The 26,172-nt window shown below is 33.8% G+C and overlaps 1 protein-coding gene across 7 annotated transcripts in view; it reads right to left on the minus strand.

Moving 5' to 3' along the window:
- The window catches only part of ZNF385B (zinc finger protein 385B), a 389,695-nt gene that overhangs the window by 57,066 nt on the left and 306,457 nt on the right, over positions 1-26,172 (minus strand). For 6 of the 7 annotated variants that reach the window (XM_081261413.1, XM_081261412.1, XM_081261417.1 and 3 more), the window contains 2 exons: positions 11,524-11,562; positions 7,631-7,741 (listed from right to left, as the gene is read on the minus strand). In XM_081261413.1, coding sequence (XP_081117539.1) covers positions 7,631-7,741; positions 11,524-11,562 — 150 coding nt within the window. The remainder of the gene's footprint in view (positions 1-7,630; positions 7,742-11,523; positions 11,563-26,172) is intronic. The other variant, XM_081261414.1, reaches the window with a different exon arrangement.

The raw sequence follows: 26,172 nt of genomic DNA on the forward strand, positions 1-26,172 counted from the left end.
ATCCAGAGTAGGTGGCACTGCAGAAATACAAACTGTACACTAATGTAGTCATGGGAACTGAGGGTGATATTGAATGACTACATTTTCTGAAATTTCAGAGAAATTTACAGTAAAGAAAGTCACCTACGGAAATATTCACACAAATGACAAATACTTGGTCCCCCTACTATTTTAACTTATAAGCAAACCTTCAACTTCCTGCCCATTGTACTTAATCATCCTAATGGAATTCAATGAAAGGGCATGAGGTCATCTCTTTGTATTGGGACATGAGAAAGCATAAATAATATAGCCAAAAGAAGAGAGGGGTGAAATAAGAGGTAAAGATATTGGATAACCCCAAACCAAAATAAACACAAAGAACAACATCAACAAAAATCACAAACCTAGAAAGTACTACCAAGTAAGATAAAATTAAAAATTGTGAACTATAATGTGATTCAAATTTGAGATGCTATTCAAAAAGTAATACTGTAAGTTTTAAAAATCAAATGAATCAGCTCCAAATGAGTAATGAAAGCCTATGGAGTCAACTTAGGGACAGTATTGTGGTATTAATGATGAATTCCAAAATTTCAGGTATATTGAATTGAAGTATATAAAACTTGATTTAAAAGATCATTATGCTCTCATTTGATTTGCCTATAAAGCATAAAGGACCCAGTTATAGATTAAGGATATTTATAATAAACTGTGTTTTGTGATAGTAGAAATAGTAGTATAATAATAATGCTGCCATAAAAAAGTAATAATATTTTATCAAACTAAGTTTTTAAAAATATATATAAGAAAATCAAGTTGCTCTGCTCTTATGTAAGAATCTGTTTAAATTCATATCATCCTTATGCTACTATTTCCAAGGAACTGAAATTAATATGTAAATTAGTTCCTATCTGCCAAGTTTCCACTTAGCCAAAAAGAAAGAAATGTTAGCTTTTTTTTTTTTTTTTTTTTTTAAGGTACTGTGGATTGAACCCGAGGCCTGTATTAGCAAACTCTACCAGTGAGCTACATTCCAGGCTTCCAAAAAAATTGTTAAGGTGTATGTTAGCTCATTTTCCTGGCAAGTTAATTCTGGAAATGACACTTCCAGGTAAAAGGCAAAAATTCAGATTTAGGCTTATCAATTTATGACCATACTACCGTTATAATGCATCCATTCATTGGAGAATAAGGGGGCATTCAGGCTAAGGACAACTTCACTAAGCTTCTACCATGTTGGAGGAAAAAAGGTGGTTAAAAAGAAAACAGAGATTGGGGTCTGCATACATTTGGGCAAAAGTCTGGGATCAGTTGGAAAGAATATTATTCCTGGACTGCAAAGCTTGCCCCTTGGCAAAGTTAATGGTGTTAATTTGTAAAGGTTCATTTGGGAAATGTTTGTGATTAATGCCTGCTCATTTACATAACACTGTATTGTGTAAATAAAGCTGTGTCCTTTTGCTTTCCAACAGTGGAGTTCTACTGAGATGGTAAAAGCTGGACAAAGCAGGCTACAGAACACTTAAACTAGGTCACATTGAATTTTAATGCACAGGCCTTCCCTGGTTCGTTTTATATGGGTAATGGAGAACTGCAGAATGCAGTCTGTTTACTGTGCAAATTTGCCTTCCAGATTTTTCAATAAACATATTTTCTACACTGAGGAGTGAAGCCAATTCAGTCTCAGGCTGATTTAGAAATGTTATTAAAGAAAATAAGGATGAGCATCTTCTTAATTCTTACATTAAAATGTAAATAGGGTAATTATAAAATAATAAACTCTCCCCCAAATAAAAAATGCTCAGTTTCAGAGCTTAGTTATGCAGATAGTAGCACCATTACTAAACACTGAGAACATGTATATGTCACATTTGTGAATTTGCCATCCAGACTCTGTGACTTTACTGCCCAAATCTAAACATGACTCAGAAGTTTAATTTCTTTCTTTATTATCACCAGAGCTTTTTGAGCAGTCAGAGAGAGGCTGGTGGTCATATGCTTATGTGTGCACAATTGTCCCCGTCTTTATTAGCACACAGGGAGAAAGTGGTTGATATTGAATGGAACTCAAGTCAAAGCTGAACCTAATCCCAGAGAAATTCTAGGGCTTAGGAAGAAAATTCTTGTACTTCTCCTCACTCAACCCATGGTACAAAATTAAAAATAGAATTTGACTGGGTACAGTCGCATACCTCTGTAATCCCCGCAACTTGGGAGGATGAGGCAAGAGTTCAAATTCAACCTAGGCAACTTCAGGAGACTTTGTTTCAAAAAGAAAAAAGAAAAAAAAAAAGGTGTTGACCATAACTTGGTGGTAGAGCACTTACCTACTATGCATGATACCCTGGGTTTAATCCCCAGTGTCACAAAACAAACAAATAAACAAACTAAAATAGATAAATAAAAAATAAATAAAAACGGCTAGGATGTAGCTTGGTGGTATAATCCCTCAGTGGTATAGAAATCCTATATTCAATCCTCAGTACTGAGGAAAAAAAAAAAAAAGCAAAAACAAAACAGAATTTGTAGTCATTTTTTTTCTGTTTTAGCTGCTGTTCCATCTGTAAGATATAGGTGTTCATATTCCACCCTGCTATGGTATTGTGGAAATTATTTTTGTCATAGAGCTGTAGTGGTCCTCCCAAAGATCAGGTTCATTTTAGGTCTTATTAGAGAAGAGGAAACAGGCTGATAATTTTGAAGTGATTCACCAAGTTCAGAATTAGGACTTAATGTCCATGTTCAAGGACTCTTAATCTAGTGTTCTATATCACTAACCTTGGACTAAGAAAAACACAGAATAGGAGACCCAAATCACATTCTGGGGGTTGCAGATTAAGGACAAATTCTAGATATTCATATTCCTACTGTTTGACAGTAAAAGTTGCTGCTGGATTCTGGAGTCTAGCAACGTGTTTGTCATAGAGGAGGAGTCAAATTCTCAGAAAATAAAGTTATGAGAGACAACATAATATGAAGAACTGTGGATTTAGAGGCAAGATACCCAGATTTTTGTCCTAGCTCTGTCATTTACTGACTATATCGACTATAAAAACCTATTAAATACCAAAAGATGGGAAACCCAAGTGTCTATCTATAAGGGATGAGTTAAATAAATTATAATACATACATATGTAGACTATGTTATCTATTACTTTCACAGCAAATTATCATAAAACTAAAACATACAAATTTATTGTTTTACAGTTTAGATGGTGAGAAGTCTGATGTAGGTCTCACTGGGCTAAAATCAAGCGGGTAGCAGGACCACTTTCCCTTCTGGAGATTCTAGGGGCAAATTAACTTCCTTGCTTTCCCAGCTCTAGAGGCTGCCAACATTCCTTACCTTGTCCGCTGCTGCCCGCCAACCTTTTTTTACTTTTAAAGCTAACAATGGCCAGTCAAGTTCTTCTTACATTGCATTACTCCAGTTACCTCTTCTATTTTCAAATAGCCTTGTCATTACATTATCCAGGATGATTTTTTGTTGGTGGTGTTTTAGGGCCATCTTATTGGCACTCTTATTCCTCTTCACCAGGTACAGTAACATATTAATATATTAGGTTTCGGGGTTTAAGACATGGAAATCTTTGTCTACCACATTTGTGAAAGAAGAGAAAGGAAGCTCTCTACATTGTGAGAGGGAAAATTCTCCAAGGTATTATTATTTTTATTTTATTTTGTAAAAAAAATACACAGCAAAGAAAAGCATAAATAATATGATATGTAGAAAAGGAAGGAAATAAAAATATATGTTCACATTTAGTTGGTGTTACATAAGCAAACTCTGGAGAGATATGCAAAAACATTAAAGAGGCTAAAAACTGGAAATGATGGCAAGGAGGGTAGGAAGATTGGGAATGGGACAGAACAAGATTTTTCAACGTATCTTTTAAAATCATTATACTTTTTGAACCATGAAAACATGTTTCTTTAACTCGAATGATTCAAAATTGCCCCAAGATCCCATTATTGACTTGACTCTCAAAACCCTCTGTTTTGAAGAGCCTATCAACAGTTTTGTTATTTTTTCTTCTTTAAAACTCAAATTTTAACAGGCGAATCCTCATTTTTTTAGTGGCTTTATAACAAACAATTCTCTATATTCTTGGGCTTCATGAAATTCTACATCTTTGTGACGCTTTCAAAATTTTATTTTGAAATCCATTTGTATTGTACTGTGAGATCTTCTCAAAATCTAGCATTGCTGCAGTGAGAAGGCTAGTGTTAGAGATGGAGCATGTCTTTAGGTGGGTATTCATTTTGCAAGAGGCCTGTTAAGTATTGGGACATTTTAATTTTATATTCATACTGTTATGGAGGTGAGGCTTCAATTTTTCTATGTAACTATAGAAATTTGGACAATAAGTGTGTAAAACTGCTAAATATACTTGGATGTATTTCAGTATTTATTATTCTGGCTGTTCTTGGAAAAGTTCTTTATTATACCTTAAATCTACTAGTAATATCATGGTCTACTGCATTTAGTAGTTATATCCCCATCATAAATTAATCTTTTATTCATAAAATATTTTGTGGCACATATCATTAATTATTCCTAGTCAGGTTTAATAAGGTATATATATATTCCTTTAAAGATATTCAGTTGTATGGTTTTTAAAAAGCAAAGACAGGACTGGGGTTGTGGCTCAGTGGTAGAATGCTCGCCTAGCATGGGCAAGGCCTTGGGTTCGATCCTCAGCACCACATAAAAATAAATAAATTAATTAAAGATATTATATCCAACTACAACTAAAAAATAAATATTAAAAAATAAAAATAAAAAACAAAGACAGTCATGTAACCACTATAGCACTGAAGGTATAAGATATGCTCATCACTCAAGAGTTCTCTCATGCCCTTTTGTGCACAATTGCCTAATCTTACCCTCAGCCTCAGTGAAACACTGATCTGACTATTCCCATAGTTTTGTCTTTTGAGAAAGTAAAGCAAGTGCAGCTGTACTGTGTGTAGTCTTTGTGTTCAACTTCTTTCATTTTGCATGTTGCCTTGAGTTTTGTCCATGTTGTAGCATGCATGAGTACTTTATTTCTTTTTATTTCTGAGTGGTATTCCATTGTATGGCTACATTGTTTGTTTCTCCATCAGCTGATGGATAGTTGGGTTGATTTCAATTTTGGATGGTCATGAATAAAGTTACTTTAAGCATCACATATATAGGAATATTTGTTTTTATTTATTTTGGATAAATACCTAAATGCAGGATTGCTGGGTCACATGGGGAATGCATGCATAATTTCATAAAATTTCTTATAAATAATTGCCAAATTGTTTTACAAAGTGGCCACACCATTTTGTATTCTTATTATGTATGAGAGTTCTAGTTGCTCCTCATCCTAGCCTCTTGGTACCTTCAATTAATTTAATTTCCCACTTCTTTGTTTGTTAGTTTGTTTTAGTACCAGGAATTGAATCCAGAGGCTCTTAAACACTGAATCACATCCCCAGCCCTTTTTTATTTTGAGGCAGGGTCTCACTAAGTTGCTGAGGCTGCCTTTGAACATGTGATCCTCCTGCCTTAGCCTCTTCTGTCACTGGGATTATAATTTTAATTATTCTAATAGGTAAAATGATATTTGATTGTGGTTTTAATCTGCATTTCTGTAATAAATATATGGTTGATCATGTTGAGAATTTTTATGTGCTTGTCTTTCATATTTCTTCTTTGTTAAATGATGGTTCAAATAATTTATTACTGAATTTATGTTACTTAAGTGTTTCATATATAAGTCCTCAGTAGTTTCATATACAAGTCCTTTTCTTATAGTCTATACTTGTTTTTTTTTTACTTTCTTAAGAGTGTAATAATGTCATCCAAAGAACAGAATTTTAAAATTTTGATGAAACCCAATATGTCAATATTTTTATAGTTTATATTTTTTGTTTCCTATCTAAGAAATTTTTGTCTAACAAAAGGTCAAATAGATGTTCTATCATTTCTTCTAGACATTATAGTTTTAAATTTATATGATCCATTTGAATTAATTCTTATGTTTCATATGAGGTAGCAGTCAAGGTTCTTTTTTAAAAGTTTGCATGTGCATATCTAGTTGTTCTAGCATTATTTCTGAAGTACTTCTGCAAGGTTATTGACAAGTGACCACATAGGCACATAAAGGTTTTCTGGACTCTGTCCTCCTCCATTGCTCAATGTGTCTAGTATTCTTTCTCCAATTTTATAGTCTCAATTACTATAGATTTTATAGTAAGTACTGAAATAAGGAAATGAAAGTTTTAAAAATTTGTACTTAAAAATGCTTGTGTTGTCCAGTGATTTTCTTTTCTGTGTACATTTAAGAAATTGTGTAATTTTCTACCAAAAAAAAAGTCTTTGGTGATTTGATCAGGATACTGATGGGTCTATAGTTTGGGGAGAACCGATATCATCAGTATTGAGCCTTTAAATGAATTAAAACCATATTTTTCTCAGTTTATTTAGGATTATTATTATTATTATTATTATTATTATTATTATTATTATTATTATTTTGGTACCTGGGATTGAACTCTGAGGCACTTTGCCACTGAGCCACATCCCCAGCCTTTTTTTGTATTTTGTTTACAGACAGGGTCTTACTGAGTTGCTTATGGTCTAAGTTGCTGAGGCTGGCTTTGAACTTGTGATCCTCCTGCCTCAACCTCCTAAGACACTGGGATTATAGGCATGTGCCACCACACCCAACCCTATATTAAATTCTTGAAGATAAAATTTTATCAGGTACCAAAAAATTTCATAGAATTTTTGATTGTATTAAATATAATTTTGTAAATCATGACAAACATCTCCTTTTTCCTAAGGACAATTATTTTATTATGTTTATTATGTAAAATTATAAAAATATCATTTAATAGTATATGTCAAAAAAGATATCTATAATTTTAGTATTTCTGAAAAACATTAATCCTGTAGCATGCTCTTTGTAAAATGGCTTCTGGGGTTGAGTAACCCAGGAATTACCAGAAATGATATGCAGCCTTCAGATTCTGATTTATATTGGTAATTGGCTTTACCTAATAATTTGATACTAAAAATATTCTACTATTATTTGTTTTGCTTTCCTATTACTTTATTTACACATTTTAAAAATCTACTTTTATTAAAAAGATTGATTTTTGTCACTCCTCCTCTTTTAACAGGATGATTATGCTGGCCAGATGAGGCAAATTATGAAGCCTTCCCTGTATTTCCATGTTCTAGAAAAATCTGAATTGCATAGTAAATTATTCTCTAAGGTATTTAACAAGATTTTGCACACATATGAAATGTGACACTTCATATTGAAAGTAATAACAATGGTTTTCTTCAGCATTCATTTCTTTTTAATTTTTTCTATTTTTTGCTATTTGACTATTTTTGACAATATGATTGGTGAGATTAAATGTAAAAGGTATAAGTGAGGCTGATTACATAGAGAAATTCTTAATTTCTGATATCAATCATTTCTTCTATTTTCAAGTTTAAAACATTGAACTCAAATCCCTTAGAAATCTGGCACACGAAAATGAGTAGGCTAGCAATAGAAAGGGCTACTAGAGAGTGTGCAAATATGAAGAGATGTACAAGATTAAGACAGATTAGACTTCCAGCTTGACAAAACACGGGGGACAATGAAAAGATGATACTCACATCTGAGTTAAAGCGAAGCTGACAGACATTACAAGAAATAACTTGTTTCTTCTTTGGGGGAATGGATACTCCAAATGTGTGGTTAATGACTGCTTTTTGCACAGGATCCATCTGAAAAGCAAATGATAGAAATTAGTCAAATTTTATCTTCGAAGGATAGACAACAGTGTGCAAATAAAAGTATCTTTAGTATTCATAAAGATTTTAATTCCCAGAGATAATAAAGATTCTTACTAAATAGTAATGTTCTTAACTCTAAGAATTAAGAACAAAAACAAATGACAAAAAACCCACCTTTTTTGAATCTGCAACACAAGAAGAGACCACAAGAGAATCACCACATTCCAAGAAATCTAATACCTACAAAAGAACCTTGTACATCCTTAAAAGAATAGTAAAACAGAAACTTAAGATCCAAAAGTCAGAGTTAAAATTAAGTTGTTAATGTTTTCCCTGTAGAACTGGTAATACCTACAATGGTTTCAAGTGACTTCAGTAATGATTATTACGGACACATTCAAGTTCTTATTTTTAATTTATGATAAAATCATAAATAGCAGGCTCTTGTTACAGCACAGAAAATGTTAATCTTTATCTTAAAATAATGTATTAACTTACGTATCCTGTAGATTGAAATTCATTCTACTGGAAATGCATGTCACAATTGTACACTCAAATATCTGTAACACTGGTTAATATGCAACCCTGTTTAAATATTGGTCAAGTAAAGTTTTGATTTAACGCCTGTGATTTTCCCCCTTTTGGCTTGCATATATCATACATATTCAGAGAAATATACAAAGATGAAAGTACTTGGTCACAGCAAAAGAGTGGCACACAGCCATCACAACACTAAGAAGAAGAAACACCTCTATCTGCAGAATTTATAAAAAGAGACCTAGCAGTGATTCTCTTGGGTATTCCAGATAATAATCTCCAGCATTAACATCAGACAACTGGCAGTTCAAAAAACAATGTGCCGGATGAACAAAGCATTACTCATAAACAGATGTAACATGAACAAGGAAGGATTAACTGACGCCATCATCTAGGAAATCTCCTGAGGTTAGAGTTTAGAATTGGATTAGCTGATGATATTTGATAAGAAAGGAGAAATGAATACTATCCCTGATCATGATTATAAATGATCAAAGTATAAAATTAGCGTCTAGAAAAATTTAAATACAGTGGAAAAGAGGTTGAATTGAGGGGTTACTGAGGAGTATATTACCCTATCTTTGGCTACAAGCTTAAGAAAAATGACAAGATAATGTATGCTCACTATGGAGAACAGATATAGTGGTAGTTTTCTCAAGTTATAGAATTGTTTTAATATCCTAACTGTAGTTATGGTTACATAATCTAAACATATCAAAGTTCATAAAACTATTCACATACCCTCCCTGCCAAATCAATATGTATGATAACTTAGAAAGTTAAAAAAAATGTGAAGAGTATTATGTTTAACTACCCAATACAAAATATATCCAGAAAAATCCAGGGATTCACTTTGTTCAAGGTTATAACATTAATTTTTTAATTTATGCTGGGGATCAAACCAAGACCACATATGCTGAGCAAGCACTCTACCACTGAGCTACAGCCCCAGTCTTTACATTTTATTTAATGAGAATAATAATAATAAAACTCTATGAGGTAAAGAAAATCTCAAAAAGTCAGAAATAAAACCTTAGTTTACTTTCTTACTTTGTTCACTAGTTCATACATTCAAGACCATTCCATTCCCAAAACATAAAACTGTATTTTCTGAGCACAATTAATTAGTAGAGATGGCAAATCAGTTTGAAGAAGCTTAAAAATAAAATAGGCTAAACTTGACAGAATTTTAAAAAAATCCCAAAGTTTTGCAGTTAAAAGACAAAATATTTTATTAAGATATTTTCTGTTCCTAGGTTCTAAAAAATACTTCCCATCTGGTGATTTGTGAAATATACGGGAAAAAAGCATATGAGTATTTCCCAAATATCAATTTTCTCCATACTGCTTTCATTATTTTTGTCACATTCAATACTAATATTTTATTTAAAACTCAAATTAAAATATATTTTAAAAAATATAAACAAGAATATTCATAAAATCATAGTTTTAATTCTTTCCTACTACTCATTTCAAAAACATATTGAAAATTAACATTTACAATCAAAACTTTCACTACTTAAAATAAATACACATATGCTAGTTGTTTTCATTAACACAATATAGAAAAAGAGATAAAAGACAAATCTACAAAAATCTAGCTTTAATCTTTTAGTAAACCAAGATAACTATTGAGGGCTTCAATCCTTGAATATATATGTTCCTTTACAGTTTTTCAGATTGTTAGCTTCCTACATATATTTTTAAGTAACTTCTAACAAAACTTTATTCTGCCCAAATCCCATATTGGCACCATGGGAATCTGAAAATACCCCTTCCTGTTCCCAAGGTTGAGTGTTCTGGGTCCTGAAAGATGAGCTGAGGCTGAGCACTGCACATACAAGAGCAAGAAAGTTCCCAGCCATCTGTTTCCTGCAAAGCAAACTAAGGGCTTTCTTTCAAGATACTAGCCAGAATTGATTGGCTTTACTTATGTATATATACATAATCCTAATTTTTTTTTCACAAAATCAACTAAACACAGCCCTTTTATCCCTTCCTACTTACCTGTCAATAACTTGCTGTCTTCCCATCTTTCGAATGAATTGTCACTAATCATATCAAAAGATTATCCCCTTAAATAATATTCACTATTTCCCACTTGATTCTCTACTTCCTTATAGGAATTTTGGGAAAAGACCCACTTTCCCCTCATCTAAATCTCTTTTATAATTCTCATAGAATTCTGTAATTATAATTTTTGTTGAAATATTTTGGGGGACATGATTAAATTAAGAGATGTTAAATGTTACAAAAAAGAAGGTTCCACTTTGCAATTTGAAACGTAAACAGACCCTGTCACGTTGATCTTTTCAATATTGGTCATCTGATGCAATAACAACAAATATCTGGGGAATTTCAGTAGGATCTATAAAAGATTTTCAGATTCTTTAAAAAGAAAGTTGTAAAATTCTAAATATTTGTTTTCAGTGTTTCCACAATGTTGTAAAAGTTAAATGAAAATATCAACTATGGTATTCATTTATATTTAATTTTTCCGTTAGTGTGATTGATGTTAGTTCATTGTAAACATAATTATATATAAATAAAAATATATTTTATATCTACATATATATGTAGATATAAATATATAAATCAATGGTAATTGTTTTATTCAAGTACCAAATTTCAGAATGAATAAAGCATTTGGGATGAATAAAAAGTATTCTCATAATTCTTAAAATGTTGTAAATTCAAATTAGCCAATTTAACAGAGCCAAACTATGTGTCCAAAACATGATGATTTCATATGTATTCAGGTAAATCACTGGAGGAATTGCAATTACCTGACAAACTCGTATTTTATAGATTCAACTGGCATTTCATAGACTTTTTAAATTTATTTTTTATATTTTTAATTTTTTTGTAGTTATGTATGGACAGAATGCTTTTATTTTATTTGTTTATTTTTATGTGATGTTAAGGATCAAACCCAATGTGTCACACATTGTCAAGTGCTCTGCTACTGAGCTCCAGCTCCAGCCCTTCACAGACATTTAATTGTGAAAAATGACTGCTTTCAACACTCTTCATTAAAATATTTAAAATATATGTTTTAAATGAACAAGTGCTTGTTAAATAGTCACATTAAATTAGCTTGTTAGCTCACACTGCACAAAAAAACTTGTCTACGGATTGAGAGAATTATGATTTATTAGGAAATAACACTAAAGCTTTTCAAAGGAAAAACAAAAACAAAAACCTATCACAAAGTTCTAGCTACCAATAATCCTTACCTGGCAGAATTTATTGGTCCCAAATAAGCCTCTTCTTTTCTAAAAAAGTAAAAGTTAGAAGTAATCAACTAAAATTTTGAGGCCAGGAAGCACATTTACATGTTTTAAAGTTTAAAAAACTTACTTTTCTTGCCCACCCCTGACTAAAATGCTTGCAGTGCTTACTAACTAAAAAGTAGCAAGAGTTAACACTTGTCAGTTTTTCTAATGAAAATCATGCAGAAAAGAAAAGTAAAACCTATTAGTGCAATTAACTGGTAGGTAATAAAAATGAAAGATGGGGTTGTGGCTGTTACTAGGAATCGAGGAGGTAATTGGAGACTACATATGGGTGAAATAACTATTATATCATAGTCATACAAAATGAATTAATCAAGCTGGCTGTATCACACCATCTATTATATTTTCAACATCAAAATAAGAATAAACATCTCTAGTACATTTACCAAGATTAGGGGGCCTACAAATCTGCATGAATTTTTAAAAAGATCATTACTTTCTCTGAGTGTAATGAAAAGTAATTTACATTTGCACAGTGTAAGCAATCACATAAAAATATGCAGCTGCAAATAAGCTGTAGACACAGGAAAAAGAAACACTGCAGCACTTCACTAAAGGTAGGATGAATCTAAGAAAGAGACTCTGTGATCAAATGACTGGACAAACATAAATTATATTTTAGGCTCTCAATGATTTTTCTCCATGGAACTTTAGTAGAATTATAAACTTATTCAACCTTTCTAATGCTTTTCAAGAGGCTAGAAATTTGAGTTGTTTTTCTGAAAGAATCTTTAAACGATTTAACTAGCTAACAAGTAAGGCTGGAATGGAAATAAACTGGGCACCACACCACCTAAAAAGCATTCAAGAATTGTATAGAACTTTCTTTTATCCATACAGTTCCTTAAACATGGGGAAATCTCACCTTAAACTTAACCATCTGCTTTAACCAATGCTTTAAAAATCATTTGGTAAGCACCTAATGGGGTCCATTAGCTTTTCTACTAAGCAGAAGTAGAAACTGAGTTTTTTATTTCTGAAAGTTAAAATCAGTCATTCAACAAATATTTCTGGAGGCCTATTGTATCTCAGACATTGCCCTAGACTAATGGGGAAATGAGTCAAACATAAGAAAGGACATAATTTTAAAAGATAAAGTGTAAAAAGGATAATACAAATTCTAATTAACAGAAAGGTCTGTTTCCTTTGGTCCATCCTTTTCTCACACTTTAGAAACCGAAGGTCCTACCTTTACCAATGACATTGATGTGTATCTCCCCAGGGGTATTTGCTATTTAATTCCTTTTTCTAGCTGTTTAATAACAATATTAAACAATACAGTAAGAGCAGCTTAGATTTAGAGTTCTTATTGTGTGTTACAAAGTATACTAAGAAACCGAAGGTCCTACCTTTACCAATGACATTGATGTGTATCTCCCCAGGGGTATTTGCTATTTAATTCCTTTTTCTAGCTGTTTAATAACAATATTAAACAATACAGTAAGAGCAGCTTAGATTTAGAGTTCTTATTGTGTGTTACAAAGTATACTAAGAAATTATCTTATGTAGTCTCCACCATCACATGCAGTGGATATAATTATCTCCCTCCTTCTACAAATGAAGAATGTCAGGTTTTGAGAGGTTCAATTTCTTATTACCCTCAAGTCAACTCATAGATGCTAGAGTCAGGATTCAAACTCACACAGGAGTCTTTCTCTGTTCCATGCTAAAGGAACCTGTGAGGGATGATGGGTATCATGTGTGGCACTGGCTTAGTGTATATGTTTGGGGAGGAAAAGATGAATGTTCTAGAGCTTCTGCAGCCTGGAAGGCAGCTGCCTACACAAACTACATATGGTCTATTGGTGCATAAGTCAAAGTTTCCTGGAGAAGTGAGCCTGTGTTTTCTCTTTCTGACCCATTTCTGTTATTCTGAGGATAAGCCCATTTTTTTCTTGTGCAACTTCAGGAAACCCTTAAATAAAATTCTGGACTGTTCTGTCCTCTTTCCCCATTATAACTATGTGGTTTGCACACAGACAAAAAATTCTAGAAATACTTAGAGATTACACATTAGCAGGTGGCAGTCATCATTTGCACCTGTCTTTGATTTACAAAGAGGATCTCAGCTACTAAACCCTGTAACCTAGGGCCTTCTTAAAGTTTGGCTAAGCATTAACTTTTTTAACTATGACATTATCGAATTACAGGACTACAAAAAGAATAACTTCTTCATCCCTTCCTTTTTCAATATCAGACTTTTGAAAAAGGATGTGGCAATAGGGTCTCATTAGAACTTCAAATATTCATAAAGCAACACATTTAAAACTGTGTTGTTGAAGAGCAATATTTCTCTAATGTTACTTAAAAATGTTTTGCCTTTCATTATTGACTCTGACCACATGTCTTTATGTTAGTGTTTTATTCTCAAATCCTTGAAAATTGAAAATAGAAACAAAACAGATACAGCTATGACAAATTTCTTCTCTCAAAGATCAAGAAACCCAAATGATTACATATTGTTGACAGCATTTGTTCAACCATATAACTTTCTGCTATTTTGGATTTCAAATCAGAAGGCTCAATAAAAATAAACGGCATAGAACATTACACTGGGATTACATGCTACCGTGAGACTTGCATTTTTGCATCTGGAATGTCTAAAAGCTGACACTTGGCCATTCTGATGCTGTCTCTCCTCCCCAGAGCACCCTGACAAGGGTCTGCCTGAATGTTGTCAATGCTGCTGAAAGGAAGACAAATGGCATGCCACTCTCTCCACAGACTGCTGATTAAACCAAGAGTCAAATATTTGGAAAGGTGCTTCCTCTAAGAATCCCCAGCTCTTTGCTAAAACCATACATTGGCCATCTTGCAAAGAACATTAACTGTGCCTAGCAGAATGTTACCTAGCCATTCAGAACCGGTACAAAGGCTAGCATACACTGTGGAGAATAACATGCAAGCCACATTTTATTAAGTACCAGTAATGTTTTTACTACTACTACTACTAGTGTTACTACTAGTAGTATTTTATCAAAAAGTTATAGGCTTCGAAGTATTTTGAGATTGGTTGACAGTGGCAGTATCTAATGGCTGCAGGAAGTAAGTGGGATCCCAAGATTTTGTCTTTCCTCACCTTTCCCAAGCCTTCCTAGTGGCAGTCAATATTCTCTATAGGAAGCAGAAGTGGAATCTGCCTATAGGTGAGGCAGCCTATCAGAATGGAGCACAGATTAGCATTTCATTTTGTTCTTCCATTTACAAAATATACTTAGAAAGCTTGATCTCTCTCACTCAAATTCCATACTGTCAGGTCCCCTTTGAAGAGCTCTGGGATTCATCAAATAAGATTTTTCTATTCCATTGACAAAGAGGATAATGAGAGAAAGGAAAAAAAAAAAACTTGATCTGTTTTGAAGATGTTTTTGAAAAGACTAAAGACTTCATTTTCTCATAGTTTTTTCTCAAGAAATTCCATCTTGCTTTTATTCTTCTGAAGAATAAAAAGAAATGCATGCAATGCCAAGAGATTGATAATGACTTCTTTCTAGATCACTCTGATAATAAAAGATTTATTAGAGTTTAAAGGTTTTTATTTATTTATTTATTTTAGATTTTAGGATCTTTAGAGTTAAGGATTTCATGTCAACTTTAAATACAGAGTTCTATCCCTGAGAACTTTTGCTCCTTTCCAATATATCACACTTTTTATAAATGCATGATTTTCAATATATTTATATATTTATTATATTTTTCTTAAAGATATTCATTTTCAAAAGTTTATTAAGTATGTTGATTTAGGAGATAGACATAAAGTAGAGAATAAGCCTTCAAAAATCTAACAATCTAGTTGGGGAGACTTAAATGTCTAAAGATGAAGAAGGCATTTGCAATTGTCATAAGTACCATTAAAATAATAAAGCTGGAGAGTGGGGAAACAATGATATTTTAGCACAGATAATTCCTAAAAACATTTTAGTTGCCTTGGTACCCACTGTGATTCAGACAAAGTATTTTTACATGTGAAGCCATATCAAAATATGCAAAAATAAGGACAATATTTCATCACTAAGGGAATTTCATACAGAATTCAGAATTGCATAACTGGCAAAAATGGTAGAGTTAGAGGTCACTTTCCTTGGTTTTCAAAGTGGTATGTGAGATATCAGCAAAGGTTTTTCTTTACTTTCTAAGTATCAAGTCAACAAATACTCTTGGCACAACACTACTACCATGTCCCCAAGAAGAGAGGGATACTAAAGGGTTCTGCATTTGGAAATTCTCTGAAGATGAGTGCTAGAGGGCTGGGGATGTGGCTCAAGCGGTGGCGCGCTCGCCTGGCATGCGTGCGGCCCGGGTTCGATCCTCAGCACCACATACCAACAAAGATGTTGTGTCCCCCGAGAACTAAAAAATAAATATTAAAAAAATTCTTTCTCTCTCTCTCTCTTTCTCTCTCTCTCGCTCCCCTCTCTCACTCTCTCTTTAAAAAAAAAAAAAAAAAGATGAGTGCTAGACACTAGACACACACCTCATCTGAGACCTTCCTAGTGGGTTTCTATGCAGTGTGGCATGCTTGAACTTGGTTCTGTAATTAGTTAGAGAAGAGTAAAAAGACCCTCAGTTACTTTTTATTTTTAAAATAAATACAGATTTTTATCCAAGATGGTGAAGATATGATAGCAAAATAATGTTTTTCATCTTAATGCTCTGAAAACTTTAAAGAGTCACCAAATGGTAGAAATAAAACATCTAAATGCAAATGGACAGGTGGTTTTACTGTTTCCTTTTCATTAGGGAAAACCCAGTAATTCAGAAATTTTTAAATTGGTCTGAATAGAAGGAATCATTTTTAAGTTCTTTTTTAGACAGTTTTGTTATTGTTTTGTTAATGGAAGATGACATAAAGTTAGACTTGTGTGTCTTACTGAGGCTGAATGTCTAACTAACTCTGACAGTGGATCCTTGTATGTAGCAAATATGGTCAGTACAAATACAAAATATTCCACTTTCCTGGCTGCTCCTCCATAAGCCTGGTGATTTTCCATACTGCCAGGGATCAAGGGTGATGCGGTAAAACTGTAGTTACCTGCTGGGTAATTTAAGAAGCCACATCAAAGAGCTTTTCAAAAAGTTCAGTTTAACAAATGAGACTTTCAACTTATTTCTGCAATGGGTATGGGACTAGACTGCATGTTCACTCATATCTGGTTGTCACTAACATACACACCCAGCAATGTTTTGGATGTTGATGCTCCTACTTAAACTTTAGAGAAGTAAAGAACTGAAATTCTGAAATCTCATGAAAATTGAAGGGAGATTAGTAGAGTAGAGGAAAGGGACCAGGGGAGGGAGGAGGAGAGGGAAAAAGAAAACAGTGGGGAGTGATATTGGCCAAATTATGTTGTTATATTGTGTGCATGCATGTACGAATATACACACAACATTAGTCATACCATTATGTACAACTCTAATGCACCAATTAAAAATATGGGAAAAAAAGGGCTGAAATTCTATTGCATGTGAGCACATATTCAGGTTAAAAATACATGTGGCAAGGTCCAATTGGTTAATGTTATGCATTAGGAAGCCCAGACTAACTTCAGCACCATTTGCAATTGTTTTGCTCAATGCAGGGAAAAAGCATTAAATAACGAGCTGAATTATGTCGCCAAAGGAAACTTGTGTTTTTCATTGTATGTTTCCATCCCTGAGCAAGCAAATGCTTAGATGTGACTGGAAACCATTAGAAGACAAAGGTGTTTTTCCATCAGGATGCCAAGAAATTTCTCTAAAGGTTTTCATTTTATCCTTGATATTTGATGTTCCCCTACTAAAATAATTTCTGGCCAAAGTTCATATACAAAGTTGAGACATCTGTAGCCTCTTTCAAAGATAATTTAATGAAAAGTTCATATAATATTGCTAGACGCTCTTTGGAAGGAATATGAGAAAAAAATATAGAATTTTTAAGGGAGAAGAAAAAAACTGCCTGGAATCTCTAAGGGAATTAATAAAAACTTATTTCTACTTATTTTAATATATCAAAGGAAGAAATGAAACGATAAACTACTACTATTATTTTTTTTTTTTTTGGTCTCTGGAGAAGTTTCTGTTCTTATATTTATACTTTATGTTTCTCAATAAGATATATTAATATTTAAAAAAAACAGTAGAAAACATATATAATGACAATGAACTATATGACCCAAAGATAAATGCCAACAAAGCTGGTTAGAATTCAGAGTGATAAAACAGGAACTGGATTTACCAAAATAATCTAAAATAAATGAGTTGAATGTTTCTTGTATTATTTAGTTTAATAAGCTTCTTATTTCATTTCTCATTCAGGGTGAAATAAAATAAGAAACATCATTTCAGGAATACGGACTACAGAACAATTTTTGAATAGATGTATAATATACTAAATGAGATAGAGATTCATGTAACAGGTCATGATAACAATCATTCAATAACACATTTGAAGAAAGGATCCATGGAGGTACAAGCCAAATATCTGAGACAGAAGGTAATTCTTTTCTTGCTTGGCCTTTCCTTTTGTTTTTTTAAAGTAGTGACTTAAAAACAACCTCCAAAAGTCCCCAAAGCTGAGTTTGCATAACATAAAATTCAGTGCCAAAACTAAGCCTGAGAAATGTATTTTTTAAAACAGACTTATTTGGGCTGGGGATGTGGCTCAAGTGGTAGCGCGCTCATCTGGCATGCGTGCGGCCCGGGTTCGATCCTCAGCACCACATACCAAAGATGTTGTGTCCGCCGGGAACTAAAAAATAAATATTAAAAATTCTCTCTCACTCTCCTCTCTCACTCTCTCTTTAAAAAAAAAAAATAGACTTATTTATTCTTTAGAAGAAAAAAAAAGGCATACGAGTAACCAAAGATTACGTGTTATAGATGTAGGATTAAGTATAATAAGTGCTAAATCTCCAAATCCAAGCAAGTAGGTAAGGATTATTGTTTTTTTGGTAAATGGGCTAAAAAACACTAGAAGGACTTTCCAGGAGACCAGGAAAGTGATAAGTTTTCTTGATTTAAAAATCAATATACCTCCTGAACAGCCAAATGCATTAAGTGACATCCTTTCAAAACCATTCTGTCAAAGCTAAGTGTGAAACGCTGTTCAGTATTTAATTAGATATATCCTGATGCTGAGGCAAAACAGGTTCTTGACACAACTTAAAAAGGTATGAGATGAGAGGAAAACCCCACCAGTCAGGAAGAGGTGCTAAGACCTGAGCCTGTCTAGATATATTCTTGATTTTGTGAAACACAGTGGAAATGAAAGGTACCCTCCCCTGCCAGATAGATAACATATTTCTTACCCTTACACTAAGAAGAAAATGATAATTGAGAACTGGCAAGGTTTCATGTGAAGCAACAAATCTGCAATGTTCGTATTCTGGGCCACTCATTCATTATGAGGTGGTAAAATGTCACAGATCCTCTACATTTTGAAACCTGTTTGTGTTTGTTTTAGTTTGAGGCCCAGAACCCCTGCCTCCATCTAACTGGAAATTAGATGGAAATCCTAATTCTAACTGGAAATTCTAACTGGAAATTCAATACAATTAAATACGGACACTGAGTTCTGTTAAAGCAGGTAGGTCAGATCTTAGCCTCATCAGGAAGATTTTAGTAGAACTCATTTCAAAATGAGGCCAGATTTTGAGAATTCTAGTTACTTGCTAAGCCTCCTCAAACAAAACCAGGAACCATATTTTCTGCTAGAGGTGCCATATTTAGCAAACAAAAATATAAGATACCTAGATAACTTCAATATTGATTTTTTTTAAGGGAGAGTGAGAGGAGAGAGAGAGAGAGAGAGAGAGAGAGAGAGAGAGAGAATTTTTAATATTTATTTATTTATTTTTTTAGTTCTCGGCGGACACAACATCTTTGTTGGTATATGGTGCTAAGGATCGAACCCGGGCCGCACGCATGCCAGGCGAGCGCGCTACCGCTTGAGCCACATCCCCAGCCCCTCAATATTGATTGATTGATGCAGGGGCTTGAACTCTGGGCCTTGTGCATATCTAAGCATGTGCTCAACCACTGATCTACAACCATAACGCTAAATTTTAATTTTAGATAAACAATACATTTTTAGCACAAAAATGTGACAAACAATGCATGGGACACATTTATATTAAAAATATATATATTGTTTATCTGAAATTCAGCTTTCAGCACCCTTTGATTACCTGTCCTCCCTCTCTGATTCCCATCCAAGGATATCATACTACTTTGGTGTTGATTTTAATGGTCCTCCTCCTTGCAGACTTACCATGTCACACTAAACATTTTATTGATCAGAAAAGTGGATCCTGAATGGTTTTGCAGGCACAGGATGTCAAAACTATTTTATATCACATATTCATATCACTATTATCCTTTTGTATGGATGCATATATGTATATATATTATTAGCTCTTATCAGTGGAAAATATTTTTGGTTTAAGTTTGTTTCTGTGTTCATATTATAAAAATGTACAAGACTTGCAGTGTAAAATAAAGAACTATAATGAAATGCCTCACACTGCTCTCTGCAGTGATAATTGCTTTATTGAATAAGACTCTGTTAATGGTACAGCTTGACATTTAACATTTGTTCATTTGATTTATTATTATTTTTACGTGATTGCAAGGAGGCAATAGCTCAAAACAAAAGTAGTTTTAAACTGAACTGTCTTCATTTTCTTTTGAATTTGTAAGAAAATGTAGCGTGTGGGAAGCCATTCTAACACGTGATTGGGTGACTCCCGTTAAGGGCCTGAGGCGCTTTGTCTGTGTCGAAGCTTTCCCGACCCTTTCCTGATGAGAGAGCCCATCCGTGTGGGGGTGTGCCTGACCACTGACTCCGGGGACCCAATCACTGACCCTGACCTTGGAGTGCAGCCCCCCCTCAACCTTCATTGGATGGAATTCTCCCCTGAATCTCTTGTTCCCCAATAAAAGGCTACTCCCTGGCGTGTTCACTCTCTCTCTCTCTCCTGCTAGCCCTGAGTAATCCTCGCTGCCCTACTGGGCGGCTAGAGGTGGGAACCAGAGAGGTGAGCCGTCTCGGACCTAGCAATATAAATAAGGTAACTGGTCTGTGTGTTTTATTTCGATCTCTTCTAACCAACTTTATGCCTAGAACCTCATTAATGAAACCATTGTGCAGGCTGCGTGGTAGTGTTTTACAGATAAAACTATTTTATTTACAAAATTATTTCAAATATATACAAAGCCCATTTTGCCTCTCTATGAGCTAAATAAAGCCACATAAAAAGAAGAGAAAGTGAATACAGTAAAATAAATCACAAGTTAAAAAATGCATCCAGTTTCCCTATATTTTGGCCATGGCTATGGCATTAAGATTTCCTGGGCTGGAGACGTAGCTCAGTTGGTAGAGTGCTTGCCTTGCATGCTCAAGGCCCTGGGTTCAATCCCCACCACCACCACCACAAAAAAAAAAAAAAGATCTCCTAATTAAGGGATGGAATAAAACCCTCCATGAACCACATAGTAAGTTGTCATGAAACATACCAAATCTCTAATAATATTCACAAAACAATGTTATGAGGCAAAAGGGCATTTGTGTTTTACAATCTATCCACGCCATATGATTTTCAGAAACATTCTTGAATTATTCTTTCCTTTATGAATTCAGTTTGTCAGGATGGTGCTGGCCTATAAGTCTTCGCAACACTCATTTGAAATTCACCCTTTCTGCCTCCCATAACCTTTAACACTTTTATAAAAATTGGACAAATATCTGTATCTAGCAACACGAGAAGCTGATATGTTATTTTATTTAAAGATTTTGTATAATTAGTCAGGAATCACCAAATGCCTGCCAAACAACAGAATAATATCACAATATCAATCTTTGGCAGTTATCAAAACACTACAGCTTGACTAGCCCTCCCAGAGCTAGGGTTAAAAGCTATCCTCTGGAAATCAATCATACTCTCGGCAGAGGAGAATATTTCAGTGATGTGAAAGCTGAAATGGAGACTATAATCTTTTGTGATTACCCTTGAGGCTGAAGTAAACGCGAAAAGGAAAGTCTATGAATTGCTGATAATTTCCTGTGATGACCGACTCCCAGGAAATTCTGATATTATCCTTGCACTGTAACAAAGGGACTGTTCCCCAGACAGTAGCTTCAAAGAACTCCACATCTGGGGTCACAATGCTTCTTCAGAAGCTACTCATCCATTACAGGAGCCAGGCTTGTGAGGCAGCAGCTCTCTCTGAAGACAATGGCGGGTCTGATTGCACCTGGACTGATGAGCTGTGTGGTACAGACTGCCTTTCCAGAAAGTTCTTTTCAGAAGGAACTGATTTAAACTTATCAGTTTTAACTCCCCTCAGAGAGGTCTAAAGAATGATACATTTCTCTGCTAATAGCTATAGAGCTATAACTATCTTGGCTGATATAATTTTTAAACTTTTGATAGTTTTTTTTTAAACTTTTTTTTGTAGTTGTAAATGAACAGAATGCCTTTATTTGTTTATTTTTATGTGGTGCTGAGGATGGAACCCAGGGCCTCACACATGCTAAGCAAGTGCTCTGCCACTGACCTACAGCCCCAACCCTAGGTTGATATTTTTATTCTGAGAAAAAATAGTTTCCATACCTATGCATATACCCTAAAGGTCTATATAATACTTGGAATAAAATATAAAACTATTATTCTTTTATGAGTAAGTAAAAAACTTAGATGTTATTACTCAGAATACAGGTTAAGTAGGTTCTTTTCATACAACTGATGATTTAAATTCAAGAAAAAAAGGTGTGTTGGGGGAGCAGAGTAAAAGGGAGATATAGCCAAGGAATTTTAGGAATCAGTTTCTATTACCAATACAAGAAGAATAATTTGATATGTTGACTCTTATGACTAAATTTAAAATAGTTTTCAAAATGGTCATTTTAACCTACTTGCAACTTGATTCATGAAAAATGTGGGGAAAAATTATTTGTTTGAAAATCAACAATATTTTAAAAGTATAACCAAATGTTATGATGTCTTAGGACTCAATGACAATGTGTCATAAATACACAATTCTCATGCAGTTTGCATGAAGTTTTAAAGCCTAAGCATCACTGAAGATAAACAAGGAAAACCAGAATCCAATAAAAGCGGTTGTGGTTATTTCCCCAATCTACTCCTCATCCTTTTCCAAATTCAAATGTAGCTCGTCATTACTCTTCCAAGCAGTCAGGTATCCCTGATCTTTTAAGTGTGCCTTTCAATGACCTCATTCAATTAGCATAAAATGAACATTTGTTAAGTATCAAGCATAACTATTTTAAACTGGAGTAATAATTTATCTTTGGAATCTCCATAATTAGGATAATGCTAGTGCACAAGGCCAGCCCCAGTGATAACACAACTTGGTTTATGTAGAAGAGATCAAAAGGATAGAAATATTAGTAAAAATTAATATTATTTATGAGAATAGAGTTTATCTATTTTGAGTTCTCTATTGATATTCATGACTATTTTAAATTATTAATATTGTGAGCTGAGCACGAGCACTCCTGTAATCCCAGCAGCTTGAAAAGCTGAGGCAGGAGGATCCCCAGTTCAAAGCCACCTTCAACAACTTAGAGGCCCTAAGAAATTACGTAAGACCCTTTCTCAAAATAAAAAATAAAAAGGTCTAGGAATGTGGCTCCATGGTTAAGTGCCCTAGGATTCAATCCCTGGTACCAATAATAATAATATGGTGATATTATATACTTATTTTTCATAAATTTCAGAAAATTCCAGAGATTTTCTAAATATTAGTCATACCTTTAATTCACCAAAAATTTAACCAAGTGAATTTTTATTATGTAAAGATTTAAAGTAGGAAAACATTATCATCTCTAGTTTTAAATGGAGAAAAGTGACTTTCAAAGATCAAAGAAATTGAGTACAGACATGGGTCTTCTGACTCCTAGTTTGGTGCTCTTTCCTATCCTATATATCCACTTATTTGTAAGTGGATCACTGTCTTCTTCCTTCCATCTAGCTCCACTTTCCTGAGTGGAAGGATACAGAGTCAGACCAGCTAGGACTAGTAGAGGTTTACATCGGAACCAGTCAAGTGGCGTTCTCAGAGGTCAGAAAGAACTCTCCAAGTAGTTTTTGGGAGGAGGTGGGACATAACTTGTGAGTGAATAGCCAACTAAATACATGAATGCCACCACCTTCTATAGAGGGTAAGTACTTCAAAAGTGTACCATATTATAGCAGCTATTAGTCAGGGTTTAACATGTAATAGCTTTAGCTCACTTTGAGAAAAGGAGATTTTGTGGGTTTAATTATATCATTATGACATATGATGGATTCCATTTCTACATGGGAAAAAACAAAAACAAAAAACAAAAAACTATGCCCAGATATTTTTTTTTAAATTATTGAACCCCTAGTTATTTGTAAGTTATAAGCCTGACAAAGAGATAAGATGTATTTTCTGCTACATCTTTTGGATCTTTATCTGGCTGTAGAAAATGTGTTCTCACTGAGAGAAAACAAGTATGAGACTGACAAGAAAAAGCTGTATACTTAGTAGAATGTATAACAAAAGTTAACTTTCAACCTGTTGTTAGAAGCCACAAGATTTATTGGGTACTTGAAAAAATTTGTCACACATGAATAATCTGTGAGAAGTAAACACATTTAAATTTAGGGTAAATATGGTGGAAACTAACCCTTTCCTTATCTGATAATTTTTTTTTTTCCTTTTCAGTGCTAGGGCTCTCTACTAAAAGAAATTAGAAGACTGGTTTATATTTTTCAATCTTTTGATCTGCAAAAAGAGTTCAGCAATGACACAGGTAGCCTATTTTATATGTGGGTACATTAAAAGAATTAATTATAGTCTGTCTAAAACCCTCTGATACTACAATTCTATGGAAACAGGTATCACTCACATAATTTACGCTCTTTTCCCATTTTATTTCAAGCATCAGAACATAAAAAGGAAGTTAAGAAAACCTAAAGTGAAAGCTAAATTTGAGAAAAAGTATTTTTCTAGGATTCCCACTGAGTTTTGCAAATATATTGAAACTTCACAGGTTGCTAAACAGCACTCCAATTCATCTTTAGCACCCTCAGTGTAACTATAAAACCAAAAGGATTGGAATATTCCGCAGCATGCCCCTATCCACAAAGAGACTAAAACTTTATTCTGAAACATAAGAATCTAGAGAGAGGGGGGAAAAAAGAGGAAAAAAAAATCTGTGTTGTTGGATGGGTTCTCACCACTATCAATTAATGTTTATAGAGCAACCAGTTTAGATACCTATTCTGGGCTGATGGGAATGTTGATACAATAATATTTTACTACTTTTTTTTTTGGTATTTATTAAGCTCTTCTACTTTGCCACAGGCACACGAAGGCTTAGTTATTGAGACAAGCTAAGAACAAGGCTGGAGGTTTCTTCTGCTTCCTAATTAACTGGGAATTTGTTAAGAATAAGATAAATATTTTAAAGAAGAGGGCCTGACACTTTTTCCAAGTTGACTCTACTCTTGAAAAATGCTGACCTGGGGCAGCGCCAAGACTAAAGACCTGTCTTGCCAGAAAATCTGATGAACCCTCCAAGTACACATAATCCTTGAAATTCTAGCACTGAAGATGAGGCCCTAGAGCCATGTGAGGTTGACTAGGATAATGAAAGGGACACACAAGAGGACATGGCATGGTGGGACTATAGATGTCCCTCTTCACAGCTCCTGAAACCTTGTATTCCCTTACCTCATGAGGGCCCATCAAGTTCTTAATCTGATGTTTTTTCAGAGCCATGAAACATCAGATTAAGTAATATGTACTGAATGTTTAAATATCAACTGAACTGACTTCACTATGAGCAGAATTCTCTATTATGCTACAGCAAATTAAACAATAGAGCAAGTTCTATCAGACAGCAATTTCTGTCTTATTTGTTCCTATAGACCCTCCTTGGCACAATGGCTGGGACATGTGCAGTAAATGATCTCAAATGAGTGACTTTTCCTAGACCCCCTAAAGATAACATTGTATTAGGTAAAGAGAACTACCGTAACTATCCACTACACAAACATACATATATATATATATATATATATACATGTATATATATTATATATTATATGTATGTGTATATATATATATATATATATATATATATATATATATATATACCATACCAATACTGTCTGTATATTAAAAGAAGGTTCAAGAGAACATAGGGAAAAGGGACACTTGAACACAGAGTCTTTAGCAAGATAAACCTTGAGGCCTTTGAGTAAGGCAGAAACTTGAGCTGAATTTAAAAAGGATGTGTTTGTGGTTTGAAGGGTAGAGGAAAATAATAGTGCACATGGTTTTTTCCTTCCAATGATTGGATTCACATAATTTCTCTCTCTATTCGATTTAATAGGAATGTAAAAATTTCAAGGCACAGAAACCAATGCTTAAGCATTTGTATAAGATTATTGTTAGCTTCATACCACATTTCAAAGATTTACTATAACCATTTCTGGGGAGTGGTGCTGTTGACTTTTTTAAAACCAATAGTAGGCCAGTGCTTTCTGCTCAAATCAATTTGAGTAACCATGGAAAATTTCATTTCAGCATATTTTAATACTACATACTTCAGAACAT

The sequence above is a fragment of the Spermophilus citellus genome, assembly GCF_964194105.1.
Source record: "Spermophilus citellus genome assembly, chromosome: 11".
In the NCBI taxonomy this organism is placed as follows: domain Eukaryota; kingdom Metazoa; phylum Chordata; class Mammalia; order Rodentia; family Sciuridae; genus Spermophilus; species Spermophilus citellus.